This window comes from Magallana gigas, chromosome 3 (genome assembly GCF_963853765.1).
Source record: "Magallana gigas chromosome 3, xbMagGiga1.1, whole genome shotgun sequence".
Lineage (NCBI taxonomy): Eukaryota > Metazoa > Mollusca > Bivalvia > Ostreida > Ostreidae > Magallana > Magallana gigas.
In genome coordinates, this window is record NC_088855.1 from 13,958,542 (window position 1) to 13,976,153 (window position 17,612).

At 33.5% G+C, this 17,612-nt stretch overlaps 1 protein-coding gene across 1 annotated transcript in view; it reads left to right on the top strand.

Moving 5' to 3' along the window:
• Positions 1-1,707: 1,707 nt before the first annotated feature.
• The window catches only part of LOC105340678 (rho guanine nucleotide exchange factor 17), a 29,054-nt gene continuing 13,149 nt past the window's right edge, over positions 1,708-17,612 (top strand). The window contains exons 1-16 of the mRNA XM_066077719.1: positions 1,708-1,845; positions 2,584-2,729; positions 4,336-4,491; positions 5,034-5,781; positions 6,033-6,251; positions 6,481-6,513; positions 9,053-9,118; positions 12,576-12,710; positions 13,486-13,652; positions 14,261-14,305; positions 15,402-15,479; positions 16,164-16,337; positions 16,429-16,545; positions 16,652-16,744; positions 17,079-17,291; positions 17,533-17,612. Coding sequence (XP_065933791.1) covers positions 2,676-2,729; positions 4,336-4,491; positions 5,034-5,781; positions 6,033-6,251; positions 6,481-6,513; positions 9,053-9,118; positions 12,576-12,710; positions 13,486-13,652; positions 14,261-14,305; positions 15,402-15,479; positions 16,164-16,337; positions 16,429-16,545; positions 16,652-16,744; positions 17,079-17,291; positions 17,533-17,612 — 2,378 coding nt within the window. The 5' untranslated portion in view covers positions 1,708-1,845; positions 2,584-2,675. The remainder of the gene's footprint in view (positions 1,846-2,583; positions 2,730-4,335; positions 4,492-5,033; positions 5,782-6,032; positions 6,252-6,480; positions 6,514-9,052; positions 9,119-12,575; positions 12,711-13,485; positions 13,653-14,260; positions 14,306-15,401; positions 15,480-16,163; positions 16,338-16,428; positions 16,546-16,651; positions 16,745-17,078; positions 17,292-17,532) is intronic.

The window sequence follows — 17,612 nt, forward strand, 5'->3', positions numbered from 1 at the left end:
GTGGTAACATAGTAGAGGAATATGAAGCGCCATTATAGTATTTTTTAGGTATTTTCTGATATCAACAAATGTCATTTTTGTATATAAATGAATAAACATTGAATATAGCAAAAATTTATCGTTCCTATGTAAGAAAAATCGAAGTTTTGATATCGGGAAATGATGTTGATATCAAAACACCGAATTTCTGCTATTAAAAAGACCCTTTTCTAATATCAAATAAAGAAGATCGATTTTTCCATAGAAGGTAATGGCTGTTATATTTATATATTAAGAATTATTTTTCACATCGAAAAATGTTAGGTTTCTAATATCAAAAAACCATTTTTTGGTATCAGAAAAAAAATTGTACCTAACAATGTCAAAACAGTGTCTGATAGACATCGAAACGAATTCGAATCGAGTCGAATACATTTGCATAAGAAAAGTTTTTAGTCCTAGTCGTATCGTTGGAGAAAAAACAGAATACGGTCCAAACAAAACTTTACATTCGAATAATGGTTTAATTGATTAATTCGGATGATGCAGTGGAGTAGCTAGGTGCTAGGTGTAAAATATTTGTAAGCGCGGGGGGGGGGGGGGGGGGAGCTAGGGGGCTGTCGCCAAAATTTCATACCTGTTGTTAATTCACTTCTACCAAATGATGCAAACGCGTATTTATTGCCTGTTATGAAAGGAGATTGGTGGATTAAAGGCGTGTGAAGTGCATTTATAAGGACGGATAAAATACTAAAGAGTTATAGAATACATGTATCAACAAATCTGATAAAAAAAAAAAAAATCATTCACAACAACATACTAGTATATGAACATAACATCGATTTGTAATGCGTATCAAAACCTCCAAATAGTGTATTTTTTAAAAACTTCAATGCCTTTTATTTTATGGAGTGAGTCTGTGCTCCAGGTCTCAGCAACCTTTGTTTTTGGAGGTTAGATTTTCCCTCAAAAGAGGATACTTACCCAAACTATGCTCTGATAAAGCAGTGCTGCTTCTTTTCATTTTGATACGCATTGATGCGCTGATCAGTTGTAATGAAATGAATTAATATTTGTTATTACTTTGTACTATATCATAGATCTAAATTTTGAACTTACGACTCAGTCTATTTTAAATTAATTCTTTTGGAAAATTTCGACTGAAACACAAAAGTTTTTCCCGGAGAATTTTCATGAAAAAATAATTATCATTAATGTTTTGCGTTTGAAAAATTGGAAATTCAGCTTAGAATTTGCACGTGTTTACAATGCATCAATGTAGATATGCAATTGTGATTTTTATTGATTTATTCGCATGTGAAAAAAAGATGTCCTGAATGAAATATATCTGAGACCTGTATACATGTATAACAGTTTATAAAAAGTTTCATTTATCAATTTAAACTTAACTATGACAGTTTATCATCTGTTATAGTTAAGTTCAAATTGATAGATTTTAATGTAACAAAATATTTGTTATAAATGGATTTCCTAGAAATATTGATCTTTTATTAATTACAATCTATGTAAATAAAAATTTAGCTGTGTACTCAAATTTGGTCGTGGGTTAAATTAACCTTTTATACAGTCAAGAGACATGATTATTTGCCACCTGTTTGCAAATCATGATGTTCGCTTTATCAGAAAATAACGACTTTTGATATCCCCATATTTTAGCCAATGAAAATGCCTCTTACAAACAGTAGTTCCACATGGAATTGGACTTCCGGATTACTTGACAGGTAAATAAACATCGATTAGAAAAGAAATCGATTTAAATGATATTGATAAATATGTTGGCGTCCCGTGATCGGTTTAAAGGTTATAACAGCTAATGAAGGAATGCACCTGTGTAATGGGAGATAGGTAAAAGTCATAGCATCTAAACAAATTCTTTCTATCTTTTGACAGATCGGGTATCATATTTTACAGTGCAGTGATCGACAGTGTTACAAAGATCAAGTACGTAGATAGACACTCTACTTTCAATTTTACTTCCTTTACGAAGTATATGCAATTTTTTGGAACATGCGATTTTATAGTACTGTCATCAATTTTTAAAAATATTGCATCGTATGAAAACTTTTTCTTCTTCCAAATTTGACTTCCACATTATGCTGTTATGTATTGGTTTGATATCCATTAGGCAACTACCAATATAACATCAATGAGTGAACGATTATTGAATGCATTGGACAGACAGCTTTATAACTATTTCTTAGTTGTATACCTTTTTAGCTCACCAGAGCCTAAAGGTTGTAATGCGCTTTTTGGTGAACAAGCTGTCTGTTAATTGTTGTTGTCATTTTCATCGTCATTAACTTTTCCCACTTCATCTTAAAATCACCAAGCCAATTTCAAACAAATAACTAGGCATAGAGCATCATTGGGTTAAGAGTATCCAGGATTGTCCAATTGAAGGCCAGGCTAAACCCACTTAATTTTTCTAGGAAAGATTATAATGAAAATGGGTTGGGGTGTTTTAAAATCTTCTCATGAACCAAATGACCAGTAATATCCAAACGTTTATATTTGATTAGCTTCTGTATGAATAGAGAAAGAGATTGAGTTGATACTTATAAATCTGTTGTATAATATTGTCAGGTGACAGATTCCTGAAAATGGTGGAACAGCTACAGGCTTAACCAATTAATTAAGACATGGTCAAGAATTTGGGTGATGCAAAACTCTAGGATATGGCTGGAAGAGATAAAGAAACCACCATTCCAAGGACTTCAAGTACACATTTGGTATGATGTCAGGATTTAACATTCATCATTGTTTTCTTAATCATCCTCTCATTTATATATCGATCCATAAAATCTTGTTAACTCAAACTCCTTAAATATCTCAAAATCTGGGAGATATTTCCAAATACTTGGAGGTTAAGTGGTTTAAGATTTCCAAATCAAGTGCACAGAGTCCCGAATCCCGAGGTTCAGCTGTATAGTACACGGAAACTATAATACTTTTAAGTTTTTAAAAATTCCTATTTTTGCAGTATGTGCACTTAATGAATATCATATAGCCTTAATAGAGACATATCTGATTAAGATGTGTAGAGGCAGACATAATTTAATTTAAATAAATACCTTTCTTGCGTTTTGTTTGATTGAAGTTATTTCAATTATGTGACATTTTGTATAAAAAAAATTCGTTAAATTGTGCTCTCATTGACCATAATGGTTTGGGTATAGTTTCGTAAAGAGTTCATGTGTCCTGGTAAGAAGCTGTCTCCAGGATATGTCCCTTTTCTGAGTATGAAACTATTGGAGGTAAATACTAATGGAAGTGTAAAGTACTTGTTTCTGTTTATGTTTGACGGCATGGGAAAGTAGCACTTAAAATTCACATGTGTGCTGTCAGTCACTTGAAAGGAATGCTATAGCCTGATAATCTGTGTACAGTAGTAGGGCAATGTTAGGATGATTCGTCAAAGTACTAATGATATTAATCAGAATCAACGGGCCATGAGACGAATTTCCTGGCCCCATTAGTTTGACAGGAAACTCTTGTAGAAACAGTGATGTGATGCAATGGAGCAAGTGTTTTGACTGAGGCTTAAATTGGTTATAGCGCTTATAAATATACATGTACTTTAAATTACATAAAAAATATATAAAAAAAAGTCTTTGTCAGCTGCACTAACTTATTTCCATTTATAAGACATATGCTTCTTTTAATATTGAGAGATTTGTTGCTGCTGTCATGTACATTTAACAGTTCATGTAAAAAATGAATTGCAGTGGTATACAAATTTAGACTGTTCACCGGGATATGATCTTGGTTGGTCCAGTGAGCAATCAAATATATTGATGTCCAAAGAATTTGATAATGTACCATTTTAATTCAAACAAAGTTTGAAGTCAACAAATTAACCATCAGATCTACCTTAGATATTTTAATAAATGAGATTTTTTAAGCTATCATAATCTATCTTTATCTATCATTTGGTTATATAAAAAAAATCAATGTATTTAATATCTAAGTTTTTAAATTTGATGTACTGTGGAATCATTAGATTTCATTGTGGCTCAATTTTCGTGGAATTTGTTGGTACCTCTCATCCACGAATTAACATCTTCCATGAATTAATAATTTAGGGTTATAAGGTCCATTAAATTCCTTTTGTAGGTATAATATAAAAGACGAAATTACGTCCCCACAAACCTGTAAATTTTAAGCAATCCACGAAAAATAGCCCCAATGATTCCACAGTATTTTCCAATACATGTATCTATTGGGAGCTCTTCTTTTCAAGGAGACCGATATAGCCTTAAAATGGCCACAATCATTTAACCCTCTTAAAAGTAATTCTGTCATTTTTACAATATTGTTTGATCTATTCTGTAACAGATCGAGCAGGCAGAGGCTGTGCAGGGCCTGTCTCAGACCGACTTCCTGTTTACTGTCCAATCCTCGGGGTCCCAGGATGAGGAGGGAGAGGACTCTGGCAGGGAGGGGTACACAGTCGACGACATACAGGGTGTACTGCAGAATGATGCTGCACCTGTGAGTTTTTAGCATAAACACATCAGATTCTGAAAATGATGTTTTAACCATTTTGGGGGGGGGGGTTCTGACCATGATCTCAAGATACATATTAAAAGGAACATAAAGGGTTTTAAAGACACATGATAGCCATTATATCATTTTAACAAGTGGTTTAAAGATACTTTATTATAAAGAAGAGTTGTTTATTGTGGAATCATGTCAATTTATGGGTCAGAGATCAAATTTCATGGACTATGTGGTATCACCCATAAAAGGTAGCAGCACATGGATTGTTTTTCAGCCTAGCTATTACTATTAGGTTATAAGTTAAAGTGTCATTGACATTATAAATTCAAAGAAGATGGTCTTATTACACACTTGCTGGAGTATGTGTATAAGCAAACTGTGAAAGAAGGAGATAATTTAAAGGTTTTTTGTCAGGAACAATTAAGAAAAAAATGCATGGATTAATTTTGTGTGCATTTATTTGACTTTTTTCTGAAGAAATTTGATGATACATGTATTTGTCTTTGTTTGATCCTGTTAACTTTCATTCCTAGATTCTGGGAGATAAATTGAAATCAGACAGCTTTTCACATAATGGCGACCAGTCTCCAACATATGATGATGCATGGAGTGTCAAACCTGGTTTTACCCAGAATTCTCAGTCATCCAGTGGTCAACCAGGCCATGACCGGGAACCAGCAAGCAGTGACTCTTCAGGGACTGTGAAACAGCCAAATTCCTCCCCACTTTTGCTTCCAGAGTTACACGTAGACCAGGACCAATCTCTCCATCCGAGTGTGGATGCTGACAGTGACAATTCCTCAAAGCCAGGTTCTCCGGGGCATGTGCTTAAAATTGTAGAATCTTGGGAGGGGAACATTGATGAGTATCACTTGTCAGGGAGGGACTCAAAATCTCCTGTCTTAGGGTCAGGGGGCAACTTGGAATCACCGAGGTCAGAATCTTCGGGGAATGAATCTTCACCCCGGTCTGGTTCCCATGGACATTCTACAGACAAGGAGAATCCATGGAAACCTTCGGCATTTAAGACAGCCCCTCAGCCTCTTCCAGGCATGGTGAAGCCCAGTATTTATTCATTGGCCAGAAACGTGAATCTGGATTCTGACCCTAATTCTGAAAACTTGGTAGAGGAGAATGTGTATGAATTTGTTGCCCCTGTGAATAAGAAACCAGAGAAGAAACTCAGTCCATACGATCCTCCATGGTCAGATGACTATGCTGATCCCACTGATGCCATGAAGGAAGCCAATGCTCTCAAAGCAGCTAATGGAAAAAATACAGGTGACTCCATTTCATATACTGGTACCTGTACATAGTTTGAATTTGAAAACGAAAAATTTCACATTTTAAATGATGATGAAAAGAGGGTAATTTTAGTGCATGTAACAAAAAATAAAAATATTTGGAACTTTAATCCAGTTTTAAGGTCATTATTTTGACTATAATAGAGAATTCTAAAGTGGAAGATTACAATGTTTATTTGAAGTAGACATTTTTTCTAGAAATTGTAATTGATTGCATTTTGACTACAGAGACAGACCATAGCCATATTGACCCCACCACAGGGGAGCCTCTTTATGACACGCCCCTGGAATCCAGTGCTTGCTATGACCACCTAAATCTTGGGAAATCCCAGAGGGAGCCCACCAACACAGATCATCCTTATGGCTTCCATAGTGGGAAGAGACTGCTTGCTTCAGTGGAAGAGGGATCTGATGGCAGGGTTTACAGGAAGAAGCAAGGAGGAAGAGGTAATACTGGGCATTTATTATTGATGTCCCTGTGCAAGGTCTGAAATCGTGTTCAGTAAATGTTTATTACCGGTATGGTATGTGGCAGCAAGTTCATTTTCTAGTATCGGAAGATGAGTATGCAAGCATACATGCATGCTTATTTATGTAAGAATACACATGTTTATGTTTAAGAATGTAAAGATTTTAACATATACATGTATAAGCACAATCTGATTATTATTGTCAGAGAAGAGTAAGAAAAAAGTTCGAATATCACAAAGTAAGTGACTTTAAATAATTAACCTAAGCAGAAAAAAAAGCTTGATAAATACTAACGATATCATGCACAACTCAGATGTATGGCCACACACAAACTCCAGGGCTGCTTCTTCCCAGGTTCCTATCCAATGTCCTTCCAATTGAAGATTATTGAGCTTAATTCCTGATTGTATGTCATACATATTAAATTTTGTCCTTCATTTTTAGAGCAATACATATTCACATGCCTATCATGTTAATGTTAAGTTGGCTCTCTTCTCCACACACATGCAATGTCGTTGATTATCAAGGAAATGACAAAGTGTGTGTAACACTCTCTGAGCTCCGACCAGCGTTTCCTGGTCTTCAATGGTTAATTAACTTTCAGTATCTGTTACCTTAGTTATTCTGTTGAATTATAACCCTGTGAAGTTATTTACGGATGACTAAACGTTATTGTGATTTCTGATTGAGGATGCAGCTAGCAGATCCTTGGAATGTTTGGGAACATTCAGAAAGTTTACCATGAATTACAAAATCAAGGAGTTTATCTAGATTCAAATTTTTGCGAAATTATATAAAAATTGGAAAATAACCATTTGAGTACTTAGGTATTTTCATGGTAATTTACTTTTGGATTGAAGACAATTATGTTGATCTTTATGATGTTGCTTTTCTACATGGAACTCGATCTCTTGTTTAGAAGCTAGAGTTACTGATGTAACAAATCTTCACTGATCACTTCATAGCCTGCAGTTCAAAACCTAGGACTTGTGAAATACAGATCCTCTGTTTCTACTCTACATGTGTGATGGTATATTATGGAAATGATTACAATGAAGTGGGTTTTCCTATTGTTTTTGTGGCCTGTAATTGGTCCCAAAGCATGTGAATGTTTCAGAGTGTGTCGGGCAAACCCCCATACATGTATCTGAAGTGGACACTTCACTCTTTACTGCTAAATATGGATGAAAGAGAAAGTATTTATCAAAACATTGAGACTTGTGATTCTGTACCAGAGGGACCCCATACCTACATCACAGTTTTGGGTGATAGTAGTCCAACATACGAGGATGGGGACATTTATGAGGAAGTGGACACTAATTCTATGTGTGATGAAAAAACGAAATGCAATACAATGTTGAGTACTAATCAATTTTTCGGAAATGGGCTACGTAGTGGAAATGATTTAAAAATGAAGAGTCCTAATAGGCCAATTAAAGTTTTAAAGACAAACGAAGCTCAAGAGAGGGCGGAGAAGAGACTCAGTCGATATATATCGGAGGAGGAATATGTCACTCCAAATGTTCCCGAAATTCAGCTGGAAGAATGTTGTGTCTATGGAAACGTAAGTGATGAGGATGAGCCCAGGTTGAGGGTCAAGCAGGGAGAAACGATGCGAGCCGAGATAGAAACCTTGTATGGAAACTGTGTGCAGGAACTGTATCATCTGCAAGGCAGGTTCCTTAGTTTATGAAAAATATGGTGCATTTGATTGCATGTGGAAATCCAGATTCTCTTGTCAATGTAGAAACCTATGGTACAAGTAGTTGATCTAAGTTCTATTCCCATAGTTATATGCATATTTTGTTTAATGCCTCATGAGTTAACTTATTACATAATACATGCTCTTTATGTGTCTCTTACATTGTATTTGGAAAAATATAAGTTTTATATGCGTGTCTCTATGGTAACACAAAATATCTCTCAATTTTAACTCAGACACAGTTTGAACATCTTATCCTTTTCACAGGTAACAGTTGGATTTGAAATTAGGTAACATTTGATTCTAATTCCTGTATCATCTTGAGTTGTACCATTGACAAATCCTGCTTTAAGTTTGATTATTAGCTTCAATGCTTGTTAAAGTTAATAAATTCATGTCTGTTGGGCATGATATTCATGTTAAAGAAATTAAACAATTGATGGGGCTTAATTTATTTTAGTTTTTCAGTTTCATGATCTTTTAATTTACTGATTTTACATAAATAAGCAAGGAAAATTTAAATTATTTTTTTTATCAAATTGATATAGCAAAAAAAAATAATGATAATTGAAAGATTGGTAAAACTGACTTCTACTCAAAGATAAAACATTGTAAGTTACACTTAAGGGTAGATATAAGGAGGAATTTGAATTTGTTTACATTACATCCTTATGAATATATTTTATAGATTCTCTGTTCAATTTTGACACATTAATATTATCTTGTTAAGGTTTTTTTTCATGATATGTGTTAACTTCTTGTCTGAACAAAAACATTATGATTATGAAATGATTGAAGCATAAACAGACATACCGGTACATGGTGGAGGCAGTTTGCTTTGATTTGATTTGTTTTTCATTATTATTTTATGTTGCTTTTGTTTAGAAATGGATTTTCACTCTTCTATTTTATGTAAATAATCAAGGTTTAGTATGTTGAATCTTTAGAATGCCATTTCAGTTGAATTTTGGCATTTTGAAATCTTGTCATTCTTTGATGAAGGGACTGATATGATTATAATAACATAATGATATCTTATGTCTTATCTAATTTATTAATGAATTGTTTTTTGCAGATCCCCCAAAGACATACGAAGTTGAGAAACACCCAGAATTTGTAGGGTCAGGGAAATATGATGAAGGTAAATTTAGATATATGTTACTATTGTAGAGGTGTTGGCTTAACCGATCAGCATATATAAGTACATATGTACCAGTGTCATATAATATTTTAATACCACGAAAGATTGAACCCGGTTTCAATATATTATGCGATATTATGAACCCGGGTTCAATATATAACATACAGCGAAATATTGAACCCCCCCCCCCCCCCCCTTATAAAATATTGAACCCTGGGTTCAATATATTATGGCCGTGATATATATTGAACTATTTTTTATTTGCTATTGGAGTAGTAATATCAAAATATTATGGAAGCGTTGAACCCCCTGATAAATTTCCTTGCTATTGGAGAGGGGGTTTTTAAATATTTTTTTGCTGCTATATATTTAGCCCCCCCCCCCCCCTTCTATTTCAAATCCCAATGGAAAGGGGGTTCAAACTATCATGGCCGCAATATATTGAAACCCCTTATTCTTCCAATTTCCAATTCAAAGGGGTTCAAAATATTATGGCTGCAAAATAATTTGAATAATTATTGAAATAATTTTGAAACCCCTTTCTAAAGGAAATAGGTAATAGGAAGAGGGTTCAATTTATTGCGGCTATAATATTTTGACCCCCTCTCCAAAGGGAATTGGACATGGGAGAGGGATTCAAAATATTACATCCATAATATTTTAAATCTCCTCTCCAATGGGAATGGGAAATAGGAGGATGGGGTTGAATATAGCGCAGCCATAATATTTATGGACCCCCTTTCGAATAGCAATTGAAAAGCAGACTGGGTTCAAAATATCGTGACAATAATACAGCAAAACACCCTTATAACGAAGTACCAGGGATGTGCAATTTTGCTTCGTTATAAGCATAATTTGTTATATCCTTCAAGTTTACAGCGTAATAAATTCACTGGGAATTAAAATCACTTCACTATAAGCATCAATTCATTACAAGCATGTTCGCTATAACCATGTTTTACTGTATATTGAATCCAGGGTTCAATATTTTATGGGGGGGGGGGGGGGGGGGTCAAGTCAATATATCGCAGTGGTATTTTGAAACCAGGTCCAATATATAGTGGGGTTCATACATAATCACAACCCCCCCCCCCCCCTTTAAAAAAAAATATATGGGTTGTTATTTTTTCTTCAATATTCCACTTGAAATATTGTTTGTCACATATTATTTTGTGTGCTTCAAAGAATGAAGTTACTGTACAGATAGTTATTTATAGCCACCTGCAAAATAAGGAGATCACTTTACTGTGGTTCAATTTGAAAGCAAATGCTACACTTTGCACCCTTAGATATAGGAAATATTTCTCATAACTTCACAATTCCAGTGACCTCATCATACTGCAGTCACAGTTACCACATATTAGGTGTCATTCAGCTTTCTACATTCCGGAAAAGGGAGAATACACGAACCTTAAAGTTTTTTATTACCATACATGAACAAATAGTTAGAGATGAACTGTCCAATATAGGCAATCTTATATGGTACACTTCTATCCGTATAATGAACAAATGTATGTACGTGTGTATATATACAGTCATGTAGAAATCCTTGTGAACAGGAAAATAGTGTGAGATTTGACCTAGTGAACAATCATGCAAATATTTAACGATTTATTTACTGAGATAATTTAAGGAATAAATGTTAGAGACATATACAACAGAAAGATGTAAAAATACTGTACAATGAAACACGCTTATAATGAAAAGCAAGGAACGGGCGATTTTACTTCGTTATAATCATAATTCGTTATATATGTCAAGTTTTTAACATGTAATAAAGTCATGGGGAATGAAAACTGCTTCACTGTAAGCGTCAATTCATTATAAGCCTGTTTGCTATATCCCTGTTTTACTGTATATTTTTTCTTGCTATATCTGGAGAATATAACCATCATTAAGATATTTTTCAACACAGTCAAAATGTTCTTCAGATGAAGAAACTGGATCTTTCTATACTTGTGAATAAAAACCAGGAGACTACCAAGTTCATATGATTATTAATATAATGTCATTATATATTCAATAATTTGAACACCTTTAAAATTTTTTATCATATTCCTCTTCAATACAGTTGGATTACGTGTCAATTTGTCTTGAAGTTGCACAAAAAATGAATTAATGATATTGATTGAATAACTGCATACAACTTGATATAATAACATTACTATTAAAATTAAGATTAATAAAAATATTCATTACCAGTTTAGTCTGGTACTCTAGATCTTTCTTCAATCAGTCGGGAGAGAGGAAACTAACAACTTCTTTAATGGTGGCCTGCATGAGCATATCATATTTGGCATACAAACAGTTAGTTATAAAGAACAACCGACCCTAATTATTTGTTTTTAAAGGCAAATTTCATGAGGTCAAGGTCATGTTCTGTATGTCTTCCTTCATTTATTATAAACATTAGAATGTCTAAGGGGTAATTATTTCCATAACATTTAACTTTATTGTGATAGATTTCTATATCGTTGTTATTCAATTCTTTGACCAATGAATACACCATTTTAAAAGATAATTTTGATTGAAATGTGATCTGTAAATGACTGTAATTGATTCAGGAAATAGAGGGAAATGGGAATTTTAATATTGAGTTTTTATTTCTGAAGAGCTAGCACTTGATATACATGTAGTATTTTAGAAAATGAATATACAACTAAGAAATGAATTGTTAAATGTTCTTAATGGATTTGCACTTGTCGGTAAGCTAGATTTCGCTTCGAAAAAGTACATACTGTCTATTATTATCAATTTTAACATTTAGTTTGAATGATATGATCTGAAATTTTCCTAATCAAAGTATACACAATGAAACAATTAAAATAATCAATTTAGAAAAACTGTATTTGATACAAAATAAAAAAATATTGTAATCTTGAAGGACAATGTTAATCTTTATATTTTTTGTGTCGTCTGAATAAATTTGCAAAAATGGGGTAAATATATGATATTTAAATTTTATTTGTGATAGTGACATTTTATGCAAATTAAGATGGTTGGATCCTGCAATCAAAAGTTTTGTTTTTTTTAAAGAATTTTTTTATCCACATACACAGCTTAACTAAATTAAAAACAAAAATTGATGTCCTATTTGCTTCTTTCCAAGCTACTGTGAATTTAACTTTACCTTTCTGCACTGAAAGTGCAATTATTAGATAAATTGGTTTTTAAAACTTTTTTATTGAATATAAGTTATTTGGCATTGCATAATATAAATACATGAGTGTATACGATGCAGAATTTTAGACAAGAGGTGACCCAAAATGTCTACCCAATAGCAGAGGAACAAACCTCTTTAATAAGTTTCTACCGGGTATATTCAATTTCTGCATAGTGTATAGTTTGCGATTTAAAAGTGATCACAAAAAAGGCAAAAAACTATAGCTAGTTCATATTGATAATAACTGGATATATAGTAATAAGCACATGTAGTTGTGTTGTTGTATTTTGGCAGTGGCTAGTGACAGTGAGGAATTCTACGAGCCCGTGGGGACACGGTCTCCTCACCGAGACCATCGGAACTCCACCATCGACAGCACGATATCCTGGGGGTCAGACTTCAGGGGGTCATCAGAGGAGGAATACATCAGTTAGTGCTGTTGATTAATTTTGTGTCCTCTAGAGGTTACTTAATGAAATTTTACCTTAATTATATAGCAATTTAATCTATTATTAAAATATATCGCAGTGAAATAAAAGCCAGTATTAATTTCACAAGTTAATGGATGTTGGTATCACATGGGAAATACCATTAATATAACTGGTAATACTAAATTGTGTTGAGGACATATCTCAAAACATGTAATTAAACTTGAGTAAAACTTGAGGCCCCTCACACTGCAAAAACTAAAATCATTTTACTTTTCACCATTCCATGAGCTCGAGAGTGCTATTTCAAATACCAGAGTGTTAAAATTTTTAGAACTTGTATGTGACAGCTTGAGGTGAAAAATGCTCGATTTTTTAAGAGAAATAGCATAAAAATAACAGGTACCTGATGCATATACTAGACATAAAATCTATAGAACTCTTCATAGTGCATGGCAGGAAAAGTTGAAATCATATTTAAATTGTTCTACATGAACGAAGCAATTCAGTACACTATCATAATTTTAATCTCAAAATGACTGCAGCCTATTGAACAGCTTATCTAAATTTTTATGTATTAATTTTAAAACCTTTTTTATGGATATCAAGTACTCAAAGTACTTCAATTGATTTTGTTAAAGGAAGTACTATAAAGTAAGTAAGGAAGTATTGTGGAAAAGTAATACTAGTAATTGCTTTGGGAACTACATGTATTATAAATAATATATGTAGCATATTGTATCAAGAGTTGGTCTAAGGTAGATTTTTATTGATAGATACATCGGAGTACCCAGATAAACCCCTCCCACCAACCCCGGATAGGATCCGACCGGAAAGGACCCCCTCAGAGGAGGAGTGTCCAGTCAAACCTGTGAAGATCAATCTGGAGAAACACCCACCCCCCAATCTACCACCCCCGCCAGAGGGTATAAAAAAGGAACAGGTGATATTCACTACAAAGTTTATTTCTGGTTACAGATGCATATCCATCCTTATTTTAAGGAAAGAGAAGTACATGTGCAAGCAGTTTCCTCATGTTGTTGTTTTTTTAACATTTCAAAAGATATTTATGAGTTTGTTGGAAGGAGGGGGAGGGGGGGGGGGGGGGGGGGGTGATGCATGTACTCTTATTAAGGTTTGCTGGTACTTGAAGCAACAAGGAACATTAATATTGTATATAAAAGGTTTATAAATGTTTAAAGGAAATAATTCTAAATTTGATTATTATTTGATTTTGTATTTCATATGTATTTACTGGAAAACCAAATTTACACTCAGGAAATTTTTTTTCACTAAGTCTTACAACAAATTTTTTAAAGAAATTATGACTTTTATTGAAACACATACAATTGTAGCTTAACGGTACATTGTTTGACAAAATTTAACATTAACCTTAGCCTTGGATTTGTTTATTACTTTAAGGAATTCTAGCAATATCAATAAGGAATCCAAGGACTATCAGATGTAAAACATTGATGTATATTGTTATCTTGGTCCAGAGAATAATGTTCATGATTTATTATTAATGTTGCAAATTTGATTACTAATTAGGTAAAAATCAGTTCCTCTCAGTTTTTCAAAACAACAAAGCATGGAGTGAGTATGAATTGGTTGAATTGAGGGGGCACTATGCCATGAAGAGGCCTTAAACTCTTCTATACCATTGCTTACTTTAGGGATTGCAACACTTATGAAGGTTCTAGCTCCTATACAATAATAGCTGTCATACTGAGACTTACTAAGCTTTAGTTCAGCAAATGTTAATGAAACCGTTGGATACATTTATTGTGTAGACGATTATCATATTCATTCTTTTGTATTCTGATGTGCTTAATGCAGGTACATGTATGTGTTTGTAGCTTTGCTTTGACGTTTTTGTTACTTTAACTATATTTTTAAAAGAGGTTTTAAAAGATACTTTGATATGCATGTATACCTACAAATTATACAGTACTATGGATATAGATATTGCATGATAGTTAGTGTACTATTGAGACTTGTCACCCAGAGAAAACTACTGTTGGATGAGGCTACAATGTAGATGTATGTTTTGAGTTTATCAAGCTTATAATCACTATAGGTATACCTGCCTTTTTACCCCCCAAAAAACATCAAAATCAACAAAGTATACTGATAATTATAAACCCTTTTTTCTTTACTAAAATCAGAGGGAAAACACAATACATGTACACGTAATCATGCAAATAAGGTTTTTATTTTAGTCTAATATATCTAATCTAATGTATAGAATACACAATAATACACATTATAACACATGTTCCAAGCATGCGTAATGTAGGTGGATTCTACTGTATTTATTAATATATGTTTACATTTGCAAATATGATTCCTTATATGAACCCAAAGAATAGCTAAAGCGTTCAATTCTGTATGAACTTTTTCGTGATTTCACAATGATAATACCTTTAGCAAGAGCCAATCATGTTTTGTTCAATTGAATTAATATATTGCACTCCTCCAAAAAAACATCTTGAGATGGAATTGACTGTAGTACTACCTATGAAAATATATCATGTCTCTTTATGCAACAGTATCTAACCACATCTCATTTAGATATATTAAACTATTATTGGATGATATTTATATTACCTCCTTGCATGTGAAATTATGCTGAAATATTTGGACTCCTTGATGTTAAACATAGTGTAACCATGAATATTGTGTATTTCAGGAGAAGAAAGCTCACGTAGTGAGAAACATCATTGATAGCGAGAAGTCTTACTTAGACGCACTGGATAGGATTGTTAATGTAAGAAATCTTACAACCTTTGTTTGAACTCGCATTAAAAATCCCATTCCAAGACTTTTTGTAGCATATGATTCAATTATTAGATTAATCAAAATAGTAGACTTTTGATTGAACAAAAATTTTGTATTAATATAATTTTTCGATTATTTAAAAAACCATATTTAAAAAACCAATAAAATGAAATACGTTACAAATTTGCATCCATTATAAAGCTTAATTGTGAAAGTTTATATTAAATTCATTTCTTGTTTTTATCAAATGTTGTACCTAGTTTTACAGTTGCATAGAAGTTTCTTACATAAATTTCTTCAGATTTAAACAATTATAATTGTATAAAAGATTAAAAATGGCATCACATTTGCTATTTAAACTGTTCATGGTATGTACAAGTGTTGACAATGAAGACAGTTTTTCTTCTGTAGATTCCTTAGTAAACACAAGAAATTAATATTCACGTAAAATCACAAGAAGCAACCCTCCCAGAATTTTAAAATCTTTTTTGAACTAAATGATTTATTATTGTAAAAAATTGGTGCTTACGACCTTAATATAGTCTTGCGACTTAATTAAAATCAGCGGAATCACTGAATTAAGTTCTCATGTAAAATAGGGAATTTACAGAAATGTTTAAAGATTCACAAAGAAAGAGAAAACTAATATGAGACACAACTGTGGTTATTGTAGGACTACAAGAGCGCCATTTTGTTTACATTTAACCTGGACAAGGAGAGTGTTCCAGTGGTTTTCTCCAAGGCTCAGGAAATTCTTCATCACCACAGGATGTTCCAGATAGAACTAGCGGAAAGCGTAAAAAACTGGTACACAGAGGAAAAAATCGGAGCAATATTTACAGCATCAGTAAGAGGTTTCAACCATTCATAAATGGTAGATTATTCTGGGGGTTTTTCTTGTGAACCACTGTGACATGATTTTGGTCTTCTGCTTTTAGTTTTCTAGAGACATGGTTGTGAATGTGTACAGTGAATATGTCAACAACTTTCCCATGGCAATGGAGGAAATCAAGGCAGCTCAGATCTCAAAACCAGGCCTAGAGGAATTCCTAAATGTCAGTTAAGATAGAGTAACCTACTGCCAGTACTGATTGTTTTGTTATTTCTTAAAAAACAGATTAAGTGAAGTAAAACAATTTTTTTTTAACTTTTCTGAAACAGAATACGTCAAAGAAGAGTATAGATCGCCTGACATTGTTTGGTCTCATGGTTAAACCAATACAGAGATTCCCTCAATTCATCATGCTCATTAAGGTAATACAACCCACTAGTGTAAAGGGCAACTACCCACCACCAGTACCTAATACTGAGGTTAAGGTTACAGAATGTATAACTTAAAAATATTGAATTCTAGTGAATGTTAATGCATCTCAATAAAGCCTACAAAGGCTGTGTACAAATCTAGCATTAGTTAAATAAATGCAGCTAAATAATCATGATAATGTGCTAAACTTGGGCACTGTATTTCATTGAGGTCAAGGTTATATACCGGTATATGTGTCACATTTAAACAAAGCATTGGAGAAGAACTTTAGAGGATAAAGACAAGTTGATTTCTGATATGACCTTGAAATGTCCTTTACCCCAGGATCTACTGAAGTACACCCCTCATCATCACCATGACAGGTCGTCCCTCCAGACCGCCCTCACTGACCTGGAGAACGTCACCCACATGCTCAACGAGCGTAAACGCGAGTCCGAGGAACTCTTCCAGTCCAAGAAACTTCAGAAAACGCTCAACTTCAAGATTCCTGGAGAGAAACAGTGCCGCCTCGTCAGACAGGATGACATGGAGGAAGTCGTAAGAGTCTGAGCTTTAATTCGTGCATATAATTGCTAGTTCTTTAACACAAATATTATAATAATTGTATTTTTTTAAATACTAGGATATTGCTTTGTGTAGCTCTGGTGTAGATATCGGATTGAATTTTATCAAAAGTGAAATATGAAAACTTTTTAAGTTAAATAAAGACTCTCTTGATTTGTTCATTGACTTTCTCTTTCCTGCATTTGTACTGTATGGTGGTGGTTGTGTTTTGTAGTCACCAGAACGAGGCACACCTGTCAAGGTGAGGAAGCTCTACCTGTTGGACGACTGCGTCATCTGCTGCTCTATGCAGGG